At 32.9% G+C, this 16,622-nt stretch overlaps 4 protein-coding genes across 9 annotated transcripts in view; 3 read left to right on the top strand and 1 right to left on the bottom strand.

The window, feature by feature from the left end:
* LOC115233387 (phosphatidate phosphatase LPIN1) overlaps nt 1-3,841 on the bottom strand; it is a 20,109-nt gene extending 16,268 nt beyond the window's left edge. For 4 of the 5 annotated variants that reach the window (XR_003883773.1, XM_029803768.1, XM_029803770.1 and 1 more), the window contains exon 1: nt 1,803-2,148. The gene's annotated coding sequence lies outside the window, so the exon portion shown is untranslated. Of the gene's footprint in view, nt 1-1,802; nt 2,149-3,495 lie in introns of those variants that run through there. The other variant, XM_029803769.1, reaches the window with a different exon arrangement.
* LOC115233388 overlaps nt 1-16,622 on the top strand; it is a 34,965-nt gene that overhangs the window by 5,199 nt on the left and 13,144 nt on the right. The window contains exon 1 of one of the 2 annotated variants that reach the window (XM_029803774.1): nt 16,414-16,517. The exons of the other annotated variant lie outside the window; for it this stretch is intronic. The gene's annotated coding sequence lies outside the window, so the exon portion shown is untranslated. Of the gene's footprint in view, nt 1-16,413; nt 16,518-16,622 lie in introns of those variants that run through there. 2 annotated transcript variants of the gene reach the window in all.
* LOC115233391 lies at nt 8,210-10,846 on the top strand. Its single transcript, XM_029803777.1, has 5 exons — nt 8,210-8,342; nt 8,628-8,766; nt 9,993-10,157; nt 10,322-10,473; nt 10,596-10,846. Exons 1-5 carry the CDS (start codon nt 8,281-8,283, stop codon nt 10,819-10,821), a joined length of 744 nt encoding a protein of 247 aa, XP_029659637.1. The 5' UTR covers nt 8,210-8,280; the 3' UTR covers nt 10,822-10,846.
* LOC115233390 lies at nt 10,919-13,090 on the top strand. The gene is made up of 5 exons (XM_029803776.1): nt 10,919-11,197; nt 11,492-11,639; nt 11,789-11,932; nt 12,039-12,190; nt 12,800-13,090. The coding sequence occupies exons 1-5, from the start codon at nt 11,118-11,120 to the stop codon at nt 13,023-13,025; spliced, it is 750 nt and encodes a 249-aa protein (XP_029659636.1). The 5' UTR covers nt 10,919-11,117; the 3' UTR covers nt 13,026-13,090.

Raw genomic sequence — 16,622 nt, 5'->3', positions numbered from 1 at the left:
TTTTTTTTTTTTGAATAAATTAAAGTAGAAATCGATTTTTTTTTTTCTATTTCATATACAACTCGCTGCATTAATACGCTATTATCTATTAAAATGATCGCCGATGAAATGATCAATACGATAGTCAACATCGACCATTAAGCAATAACATATAAACATGTTTTCTATTGTACTGACTCATGTGCTTTCCATCCTGACATCATCGAATCGAGTTTCGAGTGTCCGCGTGCTTCGAGTGTCATCAAGACCAGAATGACGAGCTTCCACGAATCCAAAGCTCGCATAGTGATGCGATGAATTGCGTGTGGTGTCTGTGACAGGCCGCGATATTAGACCGGTTATTTGCATAACTTCCTCCGCGATGAATCTCTCTTTCGCATAACTTTGAATATTTTTGGTAATCGTACGAAAAAAATCGTAGTTTTTTTTTTCTTTAATCTAAACAATCTAAAGAAATTTTCTCACAGATTTAAATTTTTTGTATTGATTTACGAAATATTTGTTAAAGATTGAAATTTAAGATAAAAAAGCATAATATACACGATCTAGTATTTATAACGAATATATAATCTTTTTTATTAATGTTCATTCAAAAGTGCTATCGACACGATTCATGCATTTAACAAATAACGAGTTTTCCTTGTAATCAAATAAATTATTTCCGCTTTAATCCTTAACCTTTCATTATAAAGTTAGCTTGATATTCCAAGTATAACAATTAGTAATCTGTGCTTTCAAGTTTTAATCGACATCATATACTTAGATATATGCGAAGTTATTTAAATTGCATGATTATAAAGTAACTATAGTTATATCCTGGAATATAATAGCGGTGAATGAATAAATTTCTTTCCATCGGTATTTTTTTTCCAGTTTTAAATATGTAACTTATACGTATATTGTCATTAAAATGTTAATTAGCATGGCGATTATTGTAAAAAATCAATAATATAATCATAAATTTTTGTCTTAATAGTAAAAGTTTGGATAAAGTTCCGAATAGGAATCAGCGTTCAAAAATACAAAAAATAGTGTAGTTTCAAAAAAATCGGAGGGTTCACCTATTCGGAACTCCACCCAAAAGTTTTTTTATACAATGTAATAATATCATTTTTATGCGCGTAAGACTTAATTATCATTTGTAATTATAAAACTATTTATTGAAAGTCATGCTGTTTTTTCTCTTTATGCTTTCTGAATAAATAATTAAAAACATATAACAGACAATTGTGATATGAAACGATATATATATATATATATAAAAAGGAAGGATTTCAAAATTTATTAAAGTATTATATGCGAAATAAAAATCGTTTCGTAAACTGTTTATATTATATGGCAAAACATTTAACAACCTGATAAGATAGCAAACAGATTGTTTATCTATTCAAGATTACGTAGTTTACGTTATAGGTATAAACGGTACATAGTAAACAATACATATAAACATATAAATTGTGATCCTATAAATAATTTTAAACTATTGTGCCAAGAAAGAACTTATTGATATTTTGAAGGCAGTAAAAACAAATTACGAATGAATGCAGTAAAATAATAAAATTCATTATTCACACATGTAAAATCCGTTCACTTTGAAGTTAATTAAAGAATGATACATCTTTTCACAGAAACAAAATTAGGAAGAAGCAAGAAAAATTACTTTAATCGCAATAAATTTTTCTTGTGAAAACAATTGGAATTTTCTAGTTTCTGAAGGAATATCCATGGAATTACTATATCCATGTTGAATTGGGAAGACCGAAACTTTTTTTAAAAAATAACGAAACTATCATATTACTCACCTCGAGAAAAGCGTAACGAAGCGTCGAAACGTGAGACGTGGTGCGATAAGATTCAACGGGATCGATGACCACGCTTGCGTTTTTCGAGCTTTTTTAACACGCCGGATCTGTCGTGAAGACGCGAACGAATAAAAACACTCGTCGTGTTCGAGTAGCTATGCTTGACTGAAGAAACGGCTCCAAAGTCTGTCAACGTGAACTAATCGCGGAATTGATATACGTATGTGTACACGCAGACGTATATATACAACTGTATGGATAGTGTATTCATGTATGTATGACTGGCACGTGTGCGTAGGAACGTGTGCGGTGCGTGAATACGTCCAACGTGTACGAGCGATTGAATCAAACTGAAATCGTAGGCGAGCTCGGTCCGAAGTTTATCGTCGTGACGGAAACTGTCTGGGTATATATGCTTGTTATGCACAGGGTGTTCGGAAAGAACGCGTAATGACGTTTTAGATTTACGCAATTTTGATTAGATTGGAATTTCCGCGAATTTTGATTTAATTTGAAATGGATATATCTGATATATACGCGAACGATTATTCAGTTATTTTTCTCGAATATATCTTGTAAATAATTATTACATCAGAGAAACATTTATTTCTCAAGTTCTTCTCTATTTATCACATGATCTTTTGATAGAAGAGAGAGAGAAAAGAGAAGAATCGGAAATGTTTTTAAAAATTATTTTATGGCATAACGCTTGATTATATTTTTTACACGTTTTTGAAGATTGATTGATGAGACTTAAAGTCACGTATTTACAGACAACCGTGTTTATCTGTACGTGAATCACGCGCGTATACGCACTCGTTGACAGGTGTACGTGTAGGATAGAGAAACCACGCGACGTGTTTTCGCATGAAGAGAGCTCGGCGATTGGTTCTCTCGGATCGGACCAGCGGTCGAGCCTCTTTTGCCTTAATGTAGGAGAGCAAAATATACGTTAAAGACCATTGGCCTAGATCGACATTGAAGGCACCGTGTGCGTGTCACCGAAAAACACTTTCATGCTGCTCACGCCATCAACGATCGGCCAATCATTGTGTTTCAACAAACGAGTGTCCTCCAGATATTACGTCATTTTATTTTACCTAATAGATTAGCGCAGTTTCGTTAAATACTATATTCAACGTCTCGAAAAAAGCGTCTTGAATGAGTGCAAATCGATATAGATATGAGATAATGTATCTTTCTTCCGGATTAGAAAAGATAATAATAAGTATTCATTCCAAAAGAATTTTGAAAAAATATCTAGTTGTAATTACGTTGTTAAGATTACGTAGTTTACGTTATAGGTATAAACGGTACATAGTAAACAATACATATAAACATATAAATTGTGATCCTATAAATAATTTTAAACTATTGTGCCAAGAAAGAACTTATTGATATTTTGAAGGCAGTAAAAACAAATTACGAATGAATGCAGTAAAATAATAAAATTCATTATTCACACATGTAAAATCCGTTCACTTTGAAGTTAATTAAAGAATGATACATCTTTTCACAGAAACAAAATTAGGAAGAAGCAAGAAAAATTACTTTAATCGCAATAAATTTTTCTTGTGAAAACAATTGGAATTTTCTAGTTTCTGAAGGAATATCCATGGAATTACTATATCCATGTTGAATTGGGAAGACCGAAACTTTTTTTAAAAAATAACGAAACTATCATATTACTCACCTCGAGAAAAGCGTAACGAAGCGTCGAAACGTGAGACGTGGTGCGATAAGATTCAACGGGATCGATGACCACGCTTGCGTTTTTCGAGCTTTTTTAACACGCCGGATCTGTCGTGAAGACGCGAACGAATAAAAACACTCGTCGTGTTCGAGTAGCTATGCTTGACTGAAGAAACGGCTCCAAAGTCTGTCAACGTGAACTAATCGCGGAATTGATATACGTATGTGTACACGCAGACGTATATATACAACTGTATGGATAGTGTATTCATGTATGTATGACTGGCACGTGTGCGTAGGAACGTGTGCGGTGCGTGAATACGTCCAACGTGTACGAGCGATTGAATCAAACTGAAATCGTAGGCGAGCTCGGTCCGAAGTTTATCGTCGTGACGGAAACTGTCTGGGTATATATGCTTGTTATGCACAGGGTGTTCGGAAAGAACGCGTAATGACGTTTTAGATTTACGCAATTTTGATTAGATTGGAATTTCCGCGAATTTTGATTTAATTTGAAATGGATATATCTGATATATACGCGAACGATTATTCAGTTATTTTTCTCGAATATATCTTGTAAATAATTATTACATCAGAGAAACATTTATTTCTCAAGTTCTTCTCTATTTATCACATGATCTTTTGATAGAAGAGAGAGAGAAAAGAGAAGAATCGGAAATGTTTTTAAAAATTATTTTATGGCATAACGCTTGATTATATTTTTTACACGTTTTTGAAGATTGATTGATGAGACTTAAAGTCACGTATTTACAGACAACCGTGTTTATCTGTACGTGAATCACGCGCGTATACGCACTCGTTGACAGGTGTACGTGTAGGATAGAGAAACCACGCGACGTGTTTTCGCATGAAGAGAGCTCGGCGATTGGTTCTCTCGGATCGGACCAGCGGTCGAGCCTCTTTTGCCTTAATGTAGGAGAGCAAAATATACGTTAAAGACCATTGGCCTAGATCGACATTGAAGGCACCGTGTGCGTGTCACCGAAAAACACTTTCATGCTGCTCACGCCATCAACGATCGGCCAATCATTGTGTTTCAACAAACGAGTGTCCTCCAGATATTACGTCATTTTATTTTACCTAATAGATTAGCGCAGTTTCGTTAAATACTATATTCAACGTCTCGAAAAAAGCTTCTTGAATGGGTGCAAATCGATATAGATATGAGATAATGTATCTTTCTTCCGGATTAGAAAAGATAATAATAAGTATTCATTCCAAAAGAATTTTGAAAAAATATCTAGTTGTAATTACGTTGTTCCTCTTTAAGGTACTTAAATTTTATTTTTATTTATTTTTTCTTTAGCGATATTTGTTATGTATTATAATATCTTTTTAATATTATTATTTCTAGTTTTATTACATAATTAATTGAAATGAAAAATATTATGCGTCTCTTATTAATAATTTGATTAAGCTTCAAGAAAATAAAACTTATTGTTAGTAACGCGTCGTATCAGTGACCTAAATCAGCCTAAAATCGCATTTCGAGAGATAACTTTGTGTGACGTGCATAAAAAAATATCTTTGCGCATTTAAAATTTATCGTCTGATTTATCATAAACAACTCTATATTTTCAAAAAATAATCCTTAAAGTAACTAGTACATTTTCGAATCATAAATAGAATTATTTTATTGTCTCTTCATATTTTGTGTCATCAGTCATCACTTCAGTGTAGTAATATAAAAGAGGCAGGACAATTAATTCTTGTGAGAAATGATGTTCTCAACTCTTGAATTTCAAGAATGTGCACGGGGTATAATGTAAAAAAAAAGAAAGAAAATCTTGATTTTTACGAACATATTGCATAAGATGTCTTTTAATGAGATATTGTTGCATTGCAAGCCCGTTACATAACAGTAACATGAAAGTTTCATTTAGAATGATTGTTAAAGTTTGCATATATGATTGATCAGCGGTATTTCATACTGATGACTCGCACAATGTTATCATTCACTTGCAAAGTCATCAGTTAATTATGCTATTTATCGAAAAAAAATATTTGATTGAAAGAGAAAATGTTGAGATTCTATTTTATTAAAAAGCTAGTTTATTCAAATATTTTAATTATTTTTACTTCTTTTAAGATATACAGGGTGGCCCCGAACGTTCCAGCCAGACTTGGAGATCTTATAGGAAATTTAATTCTGAACAAAAGATTTCCTATAAACATGGGTCGAAAAATGCTTCCTTAAGAAGTTATCGCTCAAAAATTTCTGATTCCTCTCTTCAATGTTTATTATATTTTATCATTTCGCCATCACATATTTGCGTGTATACGTGTGTGTGAGATATCACCGTGAACATTTCTGGTATTCCTATTTCGAAATGTCAATTCTTTCTCTTCATTTAAAATTGTATAGTTTTCCGTCAAACACGAGTTTCTGCAGAGGCATCTTTTATGCGTCTATCGCGTTTTTCCATCTTTCAAGCTCTTTCACCCTGATTGTAAGTCCGTTTATACGTCCTCCGAGAATGCGTTGGCGGTGGCGCGGTATCAGGCTTTCTCGCGATATCCCTTTTCCGCGACGGCAGATGGTCTGTGTTACATCACACGTGGGAGCCGTTCGTGAGGTCACCGACCTAGAGCGTATCGTGATACTAGCCGGCATGCATCCGCGGCTTTTGTGCGCGAGACCGCGAGTGGACCGCAAGAAATATCCCGAAGGCGAAAATGGAGCAACAAAAGCGTGCCCGACCCGCGGTTTCTCTTCAACGACCGCGATCGTTCAACCGCAGAAGGAGAAAGCATTCAGCTTCTTGTGCACTTCTTCCTCTCCATGTAATAATGAAACCTTGATTACCCGAACAAATTCTTTTTCTCGCGTGTTGTTTGAACACCTGTTTTCTGGGAAGCATGTCATCGAGACAAACGCGTGGAAAATTTTCTTTCTTTGTTTGTATTTTTGTCCGAAGGAGTTTTAACGAGATCTGACACATCTTGGATACTTCTATTATAACGCAAAGTAATTTTTAATATAATAACATCTAGTAATTTAAGCAAAATTATTAATATTTGAAATTAAGAAGTGAAATGTGCTGCAGTGTTTGATATTGATAATGAAATTTTATCAGTATAATAAATATGACGTAAGGATTATGCATTGATTACATCGTAAAAAAAAAAACGCTATCCGTTATTGGAATTATAAAGTAAACCGTGAGACGCTGACATAATCAAATCGAGAAGTATTACGCTGTACTATTACAAGATACAAATTAGAATAAAATTACTTTATGTTTTACCTAATTGTATTATCTACAGTTATGCCGACGTCTGATCGTAGTTTGCGCACGTTCTTACGCATCAGATTTCTTAATTAAAGCGTAGTAAAGAGACGTCATAATACACACCCACTGTTTCTCAAACCGCGATTGGTCCATCGTAACTAGTTTCTCAAGGACAAATCTGCCAGGGGCGACAAACAAGATTGTTTTTCACACTCGTGATTGCTTCTTCAATGCGTCACGGCGCCCCAGGAATCTAAAAGATGATAAGAGTAACATGACAGGAATGTGATAAAAAATTGTTGTTAGTGGATTTTGAGTAGCAGCCAGACATGAATAATAATTGCGAAGTTATCATTTTAATTCGCAATACTAATAAACAAATAATTAAGGAGGAAACGAATTTTTACACTTTGTTCGCTTTAAGTAAAAATGTAAAGCGTACATACAAAGTTTTTGTTACAGAGATATATGTGAAAAGCGATTCGAAACAATAGGAGTTATCGTAACAATATTCGTCTACAATAATATAGAAAATAAAATGATAAAAGATATAGAAATATATTAAATAATATTATAAAGATTAGATCATTTCACAAGTTAGGAATTTTAAAAATTGCACAATTAAAATGTCTATCTTTTTACTAGAAATCTTTGAAATAGAAATGAAGTTTTCTTCTATTGAAATTTCTTTAAATAAGTATTACTAGAATCGCAATGTAAACTACATTTGCAAATGCTGATGTGTCGTTTAAATAGAATATTGGTTATTCGTGGAATACCATCCTATAAATTTTGCAATGCAAATAGATAATACGGTTTGCCTCCTTAATTTTATATTAAGATTAATATTACAGAGAGCGCCACAAAACGAGGTGGATTCTGCGTCGATAACGAACATCAAGAATCTTTTGGATGTAGAAATTGACTTTATCTCATTAAAAAAAGATAACGAACAAACAAATAAACAAATGACATTTTCATATATCAATGCGAGAATAATTAGACAATTCTAAATATTTTAACGGTTCAAATCTTTGACATGATATAATAAAAAATTCTTGAAATTAGGATAATTATTTAATACTAAATATTAATTATAAATAAAAAGAATGGATGTTATATTTTTATGTTCTAAATTTTACGTTCATAAATTTTATTTATTTTTATTCAAATATTTTATACCAAGTAATAAGATATAAAAATAGATGTTTATTCTTTTTGGTATTTTTTTTATATTTCAAATAATATATTGAAAATACGTACATATCTCTCTTTGTATTGATATGATTTATTTTTATCGCATATACATTATGCGTCTTAATATAATATTCTTTGTTTCTTTGTTAGTTCGTCATTGCGTATATCTATATGATAAAAATATGATTGAAAAAATGTGTTATTTTGATTGATAAATGTTCAGATAAATAATTGACAATGAGCTTGTATGATAATCTGGCTCTATCGGCTTTATGTGAGAAATTTATAAAAGCGCTGTGCCCATAAGAAATTGATATAGTCTTGTCACAATCGCCATGAAGTTTATTTACATTATCCTGATAGTTATCGCTCGGACTTCAGCCGAGTTAGAAACTTGGTGAGCACACAATAATATTTTATATATAATCGTTACATATTATTGTTGATATTATTGGCATTTTTTTCTATTACATGTTCAAAACCCCAAACGTTTTCTTCAAATCTTAAAAATTATTTTTTCTAAATATATGCAGTATCAGTTAGAATGATTATTGATTGTTTATACCTATTTGTTTGTCAATTTTTTATTTAGTTGTATGAGGTTTTAATTTAACTTTAATTCAGTATTATTCTAGTCGAAGTATAGATCATATAATCAAATATAAAATTTTAATAATTATAGGGATATTACCGAGATAAAAAATCGGATTGTTAATTTGAATAAGCTTGTGGATCGTTTTAATCCTTCTATTGCTCAATTTATCAGCAAATATGGCCTGGATCCGCTAAAACTTTCACAAACTGAGCAAAAATTATGGATGGTACGTAGTACTCCTAAAAAAATACAATATATTTCAAGAACAATTAAATTATAAAATCATGAATTTAATTTTTAATTAAATCACAAAATAATTTAATTAAATATTAATTACGTCAACTATTTGATTAAACAGAAAATATTTATTTATCGTAAAACGTTATAATAAATTCTTCTTCGCTGAATAAAAATTCAATGAATCGTGAACGTGCGAATCCATCAAACGATAGTGAGAAACCAATCAGTTACGTGAGAGAGTTATTATGGTAAATGTGTTCACGTTCGTTCACAAGGCGAGAGGTTGGCTCGAAAATCGGGAGAAAGCTGGGTTTCGGGGTCAAAACTGGGATTCGAGGTCAACGGGCCGCGATGCGAAAGTGCGCGTACGTTTAACCTCGGGAATATAGAAAGCGAAACCGAAAAGTTGGGCCTTGTACGAGAGCGAGAGTGAATCCCGGTATGACACTTTCCAGCGTTGACATTGGGCCGAGGTGTACCATGGTCAAACGCCGAGGTCATCCCTCGTCTCGTTTTCGCTGATTTCATTTTTGACGCTCCGAAGGCTGACGCGCGAACTTGGACGAGAGTGAAACCGAGATTTCACTCGGTTAGATCGCGGTAGAAGGCGAGCACCAGCTCAAGTTCAATGCCAATGTTGTACGGCAAGCGCAGATGCTTAACTCTTCCCGGATTGTGTCGGCCGCGAATCCAATCATTTATCTCTAGATAGTACCGTAAACTTGAAAATTCTATCAACACTTTTGACGTTTACAAAGCGTTGTCATTTATGTATATGTATATATTAGAAGTAAATTAATTAATCAATTTATATTATTGGATGATCACATTTGTGGGATATTTCTGCAAAAATGTTATATTTAAAATTAGATTGATTCTTCATTTTAAGCGTGCGTGAGACAATTTTGAATCGTGTCATTGCGTGAAGATTCAAGAGAGCTGTATTTGTAAAACACGGCCGATAAAATATACATTCTTTTCGGTTTTACATTACAAAGATCTTATTCATGTTTTTACGTAGCGAACGTTCGCATAGATAATGCAGTCGCGGCGATAATAATCAAACACTACAATATATCTTACTCAACTACACGTGCTTTATTTGATTAGAGATCGATAAAAAGTGCTTGGTCTTTGAATTGCCCACGATAACAAATAATCACGATTTTATGAAGCTAGAAATATTAAAGCCATGATTAATTTTTTCGCCAGGAAAATCCGAACTTCTCCGAACCGATGATATACAAAGCCGATCTCGTTTTGCATTCGGGAACATTGAAGGGTTTGTCCAATTTGAAGCGTCATAATAACGCTACTTTAATGTACGCGGACAAGTTATTAAAGATGGACATTGGCTTTGAATTTAAACTTTTAAAGGTAGTCTAATAATCTTTCTGTTCTTGATTTTTAGCTGCTCAAAAGCAATGCAAGACAAGTTTCTAACTGTCAAACTATTTTTCTAAGTGTTGTATTTATTTGCAAATGTTACTACATGTAATTATAATATCTTATCGCGCAAGTAACTTTTTTTTATATTCAAGGGAACGTATGATTACATCTTAAAACTGGTCATCCGAAATATTAGGGGCCGCATTATAGCTTTGGCGGAAACTGTACGCGCTGTAATTAATATCACATTCAACACAACAAATTACACCTTGGCCCTGAATAAATTCGACCTACAAGTTCCTGGGTAATTAATTAATTGCAAAATTAATATTGAGTATAGATTATATATCTTTCTTATAATACATATATGTTATTATCCACGTAATGAAATTTTCCATATATATAGTTACTCTTTTATTATTGTAGTCGCATTAAAGTAACGGTCGAAAATAAGGACGGATCGATGGATTGGATAAACACGATTATCGTCAATATCGTAGCTCCGTTCTTTAAGGATACGATTACGAACGCCGTTCGAGAGGAAGCGTCGAATGCAATTCAAACATACTTCAATGAGATAAATCATAAAATAGCTCCGCGCGAAACGTTGGCTCAAATCTTAAATGTTGAATTGTTGAATCAGAATTTATAACGAATGGACATGTATACGATAAAAATATATATTTATCCCTACAATCTTATGAATCTATTTCCAATCTATATCTATCTATATGGCAATACTTATTATAAACAAATTGATAATTTATAGATTACGAAAATTCTTAGTCTCGTGATATCTAATTAGATATACCCGTAGTTCCTATCGCTACCGGTTGAAATCAATCGATTAAATTATCAAATCGATAAGACGTAGTCAGATGGCAGGGATTGACAATAAAAATAGAGGAGTTTGTCAAGTCATCCAGTAGTTGAATTGTCAGTGTAATCATGGCCGGTCAAATGCAATTGGTTTTTCTTCTCGCAATCATAGGGCTGGTGCACGGCAAGCTTACAGCCGAGCAGAGCTCGTGAGTTTGTATGCTAATAAATCGCGATTGCGTGATTTTAGTTTACTATTTAATTAGATCTTCTAAATTCTAAAGTCATGTCTAATAAAGGACGAGAATTAATTTTCCCATATTTTTAACATCCTTGAATTTTTGCAATTAATTATACAATAAATTCACCCCTTAAATTTCTTAAAACAAATTTTGAAATTTTTATATTGCGATCATAAATTCATCTTAATTAACTATGGCTTTTAATTCGATTTGAACGAATTATGAATGAAGCGTTCAACAAGTACATATTTCTATATACAGTCTCATTTTTGCAAATGATGAAGAAATAAAAGTGATTCTTGATGATAAAATCGATGCTCTGTTACCCTCGATACGTGAGTTTATTTTGGAAAATGGGTTAGATCCTACGCAAGTAGCAGATTTTTCCGAAAATATTTTCCCACATTTGGTGAGTAACTATTCAACTGATAATAAATTCTGTTTTCTCTTGATTATGATATTTTCTAATCTTGATAGAAACTAAACATTTATAAATCAAAATATGAAAGAGATACATCAACAATATATATATATATATATATTAAAATCATATTTTAGCCTGGATCGTTCAAGGGAAAGATCGATCTCAAGAGAGGATGGCTACAAAATATATCAACACTAAAACGCACCGAACATATAATTGGAATTTACAAGAACAAACGTTTAATCTTGGATATGAATTTAGGGTTTGACGTTTTAGACGTAAGGAAATGAGACAGATACAATAATGCTAATCAATATTAAAACATTGCGATAATTTGTAAGAGAAAGAAGTGTATCTTGACTTTTATTTGTATATAATTTTCAGTGTAGTTACGAATATTATCTAAAATATCTTTTTTATACGAGACATGGTGACGTATACGCTCGTTTCTACAATCTGGACGTTAATACCAAATTGACGATCGATATGGCTAATTATTATATACATCTCGATTCCATTAAGTTCTCGGAAGTCAGGTAAATATTGCTTTTTACATTTTCTCTATATCTTCCAAGCATAGACATATGGAAAACGACACGTAGAATCGGGAAAGTTGAGACAATCACGTAAATATCGAGCGCGATGAAATGTTTATCAATTCTCGATGTCATAAATCACATTGTATCGATTCACGGTGATAGCGTATAGTGAGTTGTTTTCGAGCGATATATCTACAATATTGAGCAGGTGCGCAGGGTCGAAAGGGCAAGCAGATAATAATCACAATGCGGTATCTGAAATTACAGATTGATAATCGTCGGTTAATCGAAAAACAATAATTACTCTGTAAAAATTGTTGTCGGATTTATTTATTTTAGCTCTTACAGATCGCATCTTATTGATTTTCGTATCTAATTATTGATGTTCATATATATATTCGTAAATGAAGTATCTTATTTTTATTCGTCGCGTTCAACGATAAAATATTGATGTAAAATTTTAATGTAAATCACAAGTTAATTTTACTTTTTTATTTATGTATTTAATTTATGATTAAGTACAAATTACTATAATCTATATAAGCACGAATTTTGAACTTATCATGCATAGTTTTTTCGATAAAACACCTTTCTTTTTTTTCGCAGAAAATACGATATCAAATTTGAGGGTCATCTTTTGGATCCTGTTTTAAACGTTCTGACTAAAGCAGTTACAATAATTTTCCGACACCGCGTATTGTCAGGCATTGAGGATCGTTCCATGAAGATTTTCGGTGCGAAAATCGATGAGTGGAATGAAAAGATTCCGCGACCAAATTTCGTATCGCCCATAAAAAAATTGATTGATGACTTGAATCTGCAGCTTTATTAATCTTTGTTATTTTATCGAATATACATTATTTTGTGTTCCAAAAATAAAACATGTATTTTTGACATCTGAATTATTGAGTGTCTTTTTAACATAATATTTTTAATATAATATTTTAATATAGAATTTTTAATACAAAGTCCTTTTTAATACTAGTATTTAGTTTGCCATTAATTACATTATGATAACCGATTTATAAGTATTGCATTATTTCAAGTAATCGCAAGTAATCGCAAGTAATTAGCAAATAATTCGCAAAAAGATGTATAATTTGCTTCTAATTATTAATTGATTTGTCAATACGAAATATTCTTGAAAATGTATAAATTATTCACCTGATATAATACATAACATTATTTCTTTTTATCATTTGACAATACTACAACAACTGGACGATAAGCGCCGTTTAATATTTCACAAGATAATGTAATCTTTGATAAACGTCATTTTGATTGTAATCTCGATAATCTAATCTGTCCAAGAAATGTCTTCACGAATAATATAATTATCACAATAATAAAAAAATAAAATTCACAAATACATAAAAATGAGGAGAGAGAGAGACTGCTAATGTCTTCACGAATAATATAATTATCACAATAATAAAAAAATAAAATTCACAAATACATAAAATTGAGGAGAGAGAGAGAGACTGCTAAGAAATATTTCATGACGTATTTCGTATTTACTGGCGAACTAGGGCAGTTTCGACGGGCGAGTGATGAGTAGCGTCGAGCCTATCCAAAGTGTCGATCAATATGCATTACTTACGACATTGTTAAGCCGCAACTTGGCGCGCACAAGTCGTACCGCTTAATCTTATTAAACTTAGCCAAGTTTCCCGGGCACGTTGCATCTTGGCGCCATTGTATCAGTCTCGCGAACAGCGATAGCGTAATCTGCATAGAAATGGCTCCATGAAAATCTACGGAGTCGTCTCCGGGGATATCGCGAGGAGTGTACGCGGAACTCTTGTTTATACATACAATATTGCGGATATCGCGAGCACGGATCGATAACGCCAGGTGCTAATACTAATACACCGATACCTCGTTTTGTTCATCCCGCTGTATCTAATTACTCTTGTTGATTACTGATACCTTTTGATCTCTGAATCACTGAATTGGAAATTTCTAATGGAAGTCAATATATTAATAATACAGAGAGAGAAGAGAAAGAAAGAGAGAGAAGCGCCCGAATAATTTCGATTAAAATATTTAAAAAGAAAATGTATATATATAATTAATATTAATTTTTTTACATAACGCGCGTTATTTATTTATTGTTGCATTTTATTAATGAAGAGAAATTGATTTAATACTAATTGTTTGCGAAGCTAATAGCACACACATATTTCTTTACTCACCCTAGTGAGTATTATACGTTAATACGCTTATGCAACGATGGTTGCCTGTTACCAGGTGTATCTGGATATATACACATACAGGAGTCTCTATTTATTCATTTAAATTTAACTGATATTCATAGAGTATACAGTCGGTGTATTATATATCTGTGTTGCTGAAACAACATTGAAAATGTAAATTTGTATAACATTACATGAAATAAAAAACATTTTTGTATGAAATCATCTTCTTATTCAAATTACTAATTTTTATATACAATATATGTGTGATATTATATATTCTTATATAAAAACAATTATGTCTCTAATTCTTATTATAAAAATTTCTGTATGTTATGTGTGCGTATCGCGCGAACTTGTCTTTTATAAAACTTGAATGAATGCGACATATATATGAATTAAGATTTATCGTTCTTGCGGATGCATTGCTTCTAGCTTGCAAAATCGAGGCCGCAATATCTCAGTTGTCGAGAGGACGTATCGCACGGTACGTGACAGACGCATGCTTGCATTATCCGCGATGATGCCGAGGCATACCTATCTGGCTTATATATGCTTCACATACTGGATCAGATACTCTATATAGAGCGCACCGAGAGCAAACCGCCGCTATTGTCCATCTTCGCGTATCAGTTATCCAACATCGCCGTCTACTATTGATCGTGATACCTGCATGCCGAAGGATTATGAACTGCATTGTCGCTTGCTACCGCGTCGCAGATATCGCTGATGCTGACTCGCCGTATTTGAACGACGAATTTACTGAAAGTTGTCAGAAATCTGACATTTCGTACACTGAGAAAAAAAAGTTGTTAACTTGACTAAATGCGTTCAACTAATTATCATTTTCTTAATTGAAATATTTAAGTACTTAAGTCAAATACGTCATGTTAGATTTAATATGTCGTATTTAATTTAAATACTTAAATATTTCAATTAAAGAAATAATAATTAGTTGAACGCATTTAGTCAAGTTAACAACTTTTTTTTCTCAGTGTACGATAGAGAGTTTTGATTGAATTTGGCATTGCGATCATTAATTTTACAAGGATTGTTGAATTAGCAGCATCCATTATTGATACAAAATTATAAGTTTTAACATTTGACAGTTATGTTTTTCAAATGATGAATCTCTCTTTTCGCAATGAGATTTAAAATTTTTGTATCTTTAAGATTTCGAAACTCTTATTAAATTGAGGAAAATACATAATTTAAACGACTAATTTTCGATTGTCGAGATATAACAATTATTCACATATGCTCTCTCTCTCTCTCTCTCTCTCTCTCTCAATTTTAAGTGTCAAAGTTTCGTAATAGTAACAATCTTAAGCAAAGATGTGTAACTTTGTCTCGAAATCATGCTGGTGCACAGTCTGGCTCAGCTGTTGAGCTCACATCCAGCGGTATTATTAATCCGAAATCTTCCGCGGAGACAAGGGCAGATGTAACTAGCGGGGATTTTCCCTTTTCCTTCGGTCTCTTTGTATTTGCCGACTAGGCAGAAACTGATATGAGACACACCGACAGATTACTTCAAGTTGGGCGCTGATTAGTACGTGGCGCGACGATGAATTGTATATATGGAGAAATGCGGGAAATGCGACATAACGGAGATAAAGCTCAGGCGAGAAATCGCGAGATTATACGGCGAAGATAGCGCGCAGTCAAATTGTGCACGAAGGACACGTTTTATGAAAACGCTGATGCCGCGAAAGAGAGAGAGAGATGTCGCATTCGAAGAAAATTATTTTCCATCGAATCGCGCGGATGTATCAATAAAATCAGTTCCATGGACGTCAAGATATCGTGCAAAAACATCTGGTTCGGATTGTAATAACAAGTTTGTATACGTCATATTTTTTTTATGTCTCTCAGAATATCGTCAATTTTTCCTCCAGACTGTTTTTTCCCCCGTGGATACATTATATATATTTGCTCTCCCGTGATCTTTCACTGGCAAGATAAATTTCTGATAACGCTATTGCTCTCTCAGCGTGATATAAATCTTCGTTTTACGATTGCTCCCGCAGTTCGCGTAATCCTTTACATCGGTAGATCCTTGGATGCTTCGCGATCGAAGTTACTATTAATAGAAGTGCGAATCAGGAAGCAAGATCGTATGGAACAAGGTTACTGGAGGAACGATAAGAAGTGCCGTCGTCTCGACTTCGCACCTATTAATGAACAAAATTAACTTGTATTTGTACAGATGATACGCGCTGTGGAGCATACAT

The sequence above is a fragment of the Formica exsecta genome, unplaced genomic scaffold (genome assembly GCF_003651465.1).
Source record: "Formica exsecta isolate Colony F162 unplaced genomic scaffold, ASM365146v1 scaffold174, whole genome shotgun sequence".
NCBI lineage: Eukaryota > Metazoa > Arthropoda > Insecta > Hymenoptera > Formicidae > Formica > Formica exsecta.
Note: the sequence above shows the minus strand (reverse complement) of the source record. Positions and strands in the feature narration are given on the sequence as shown.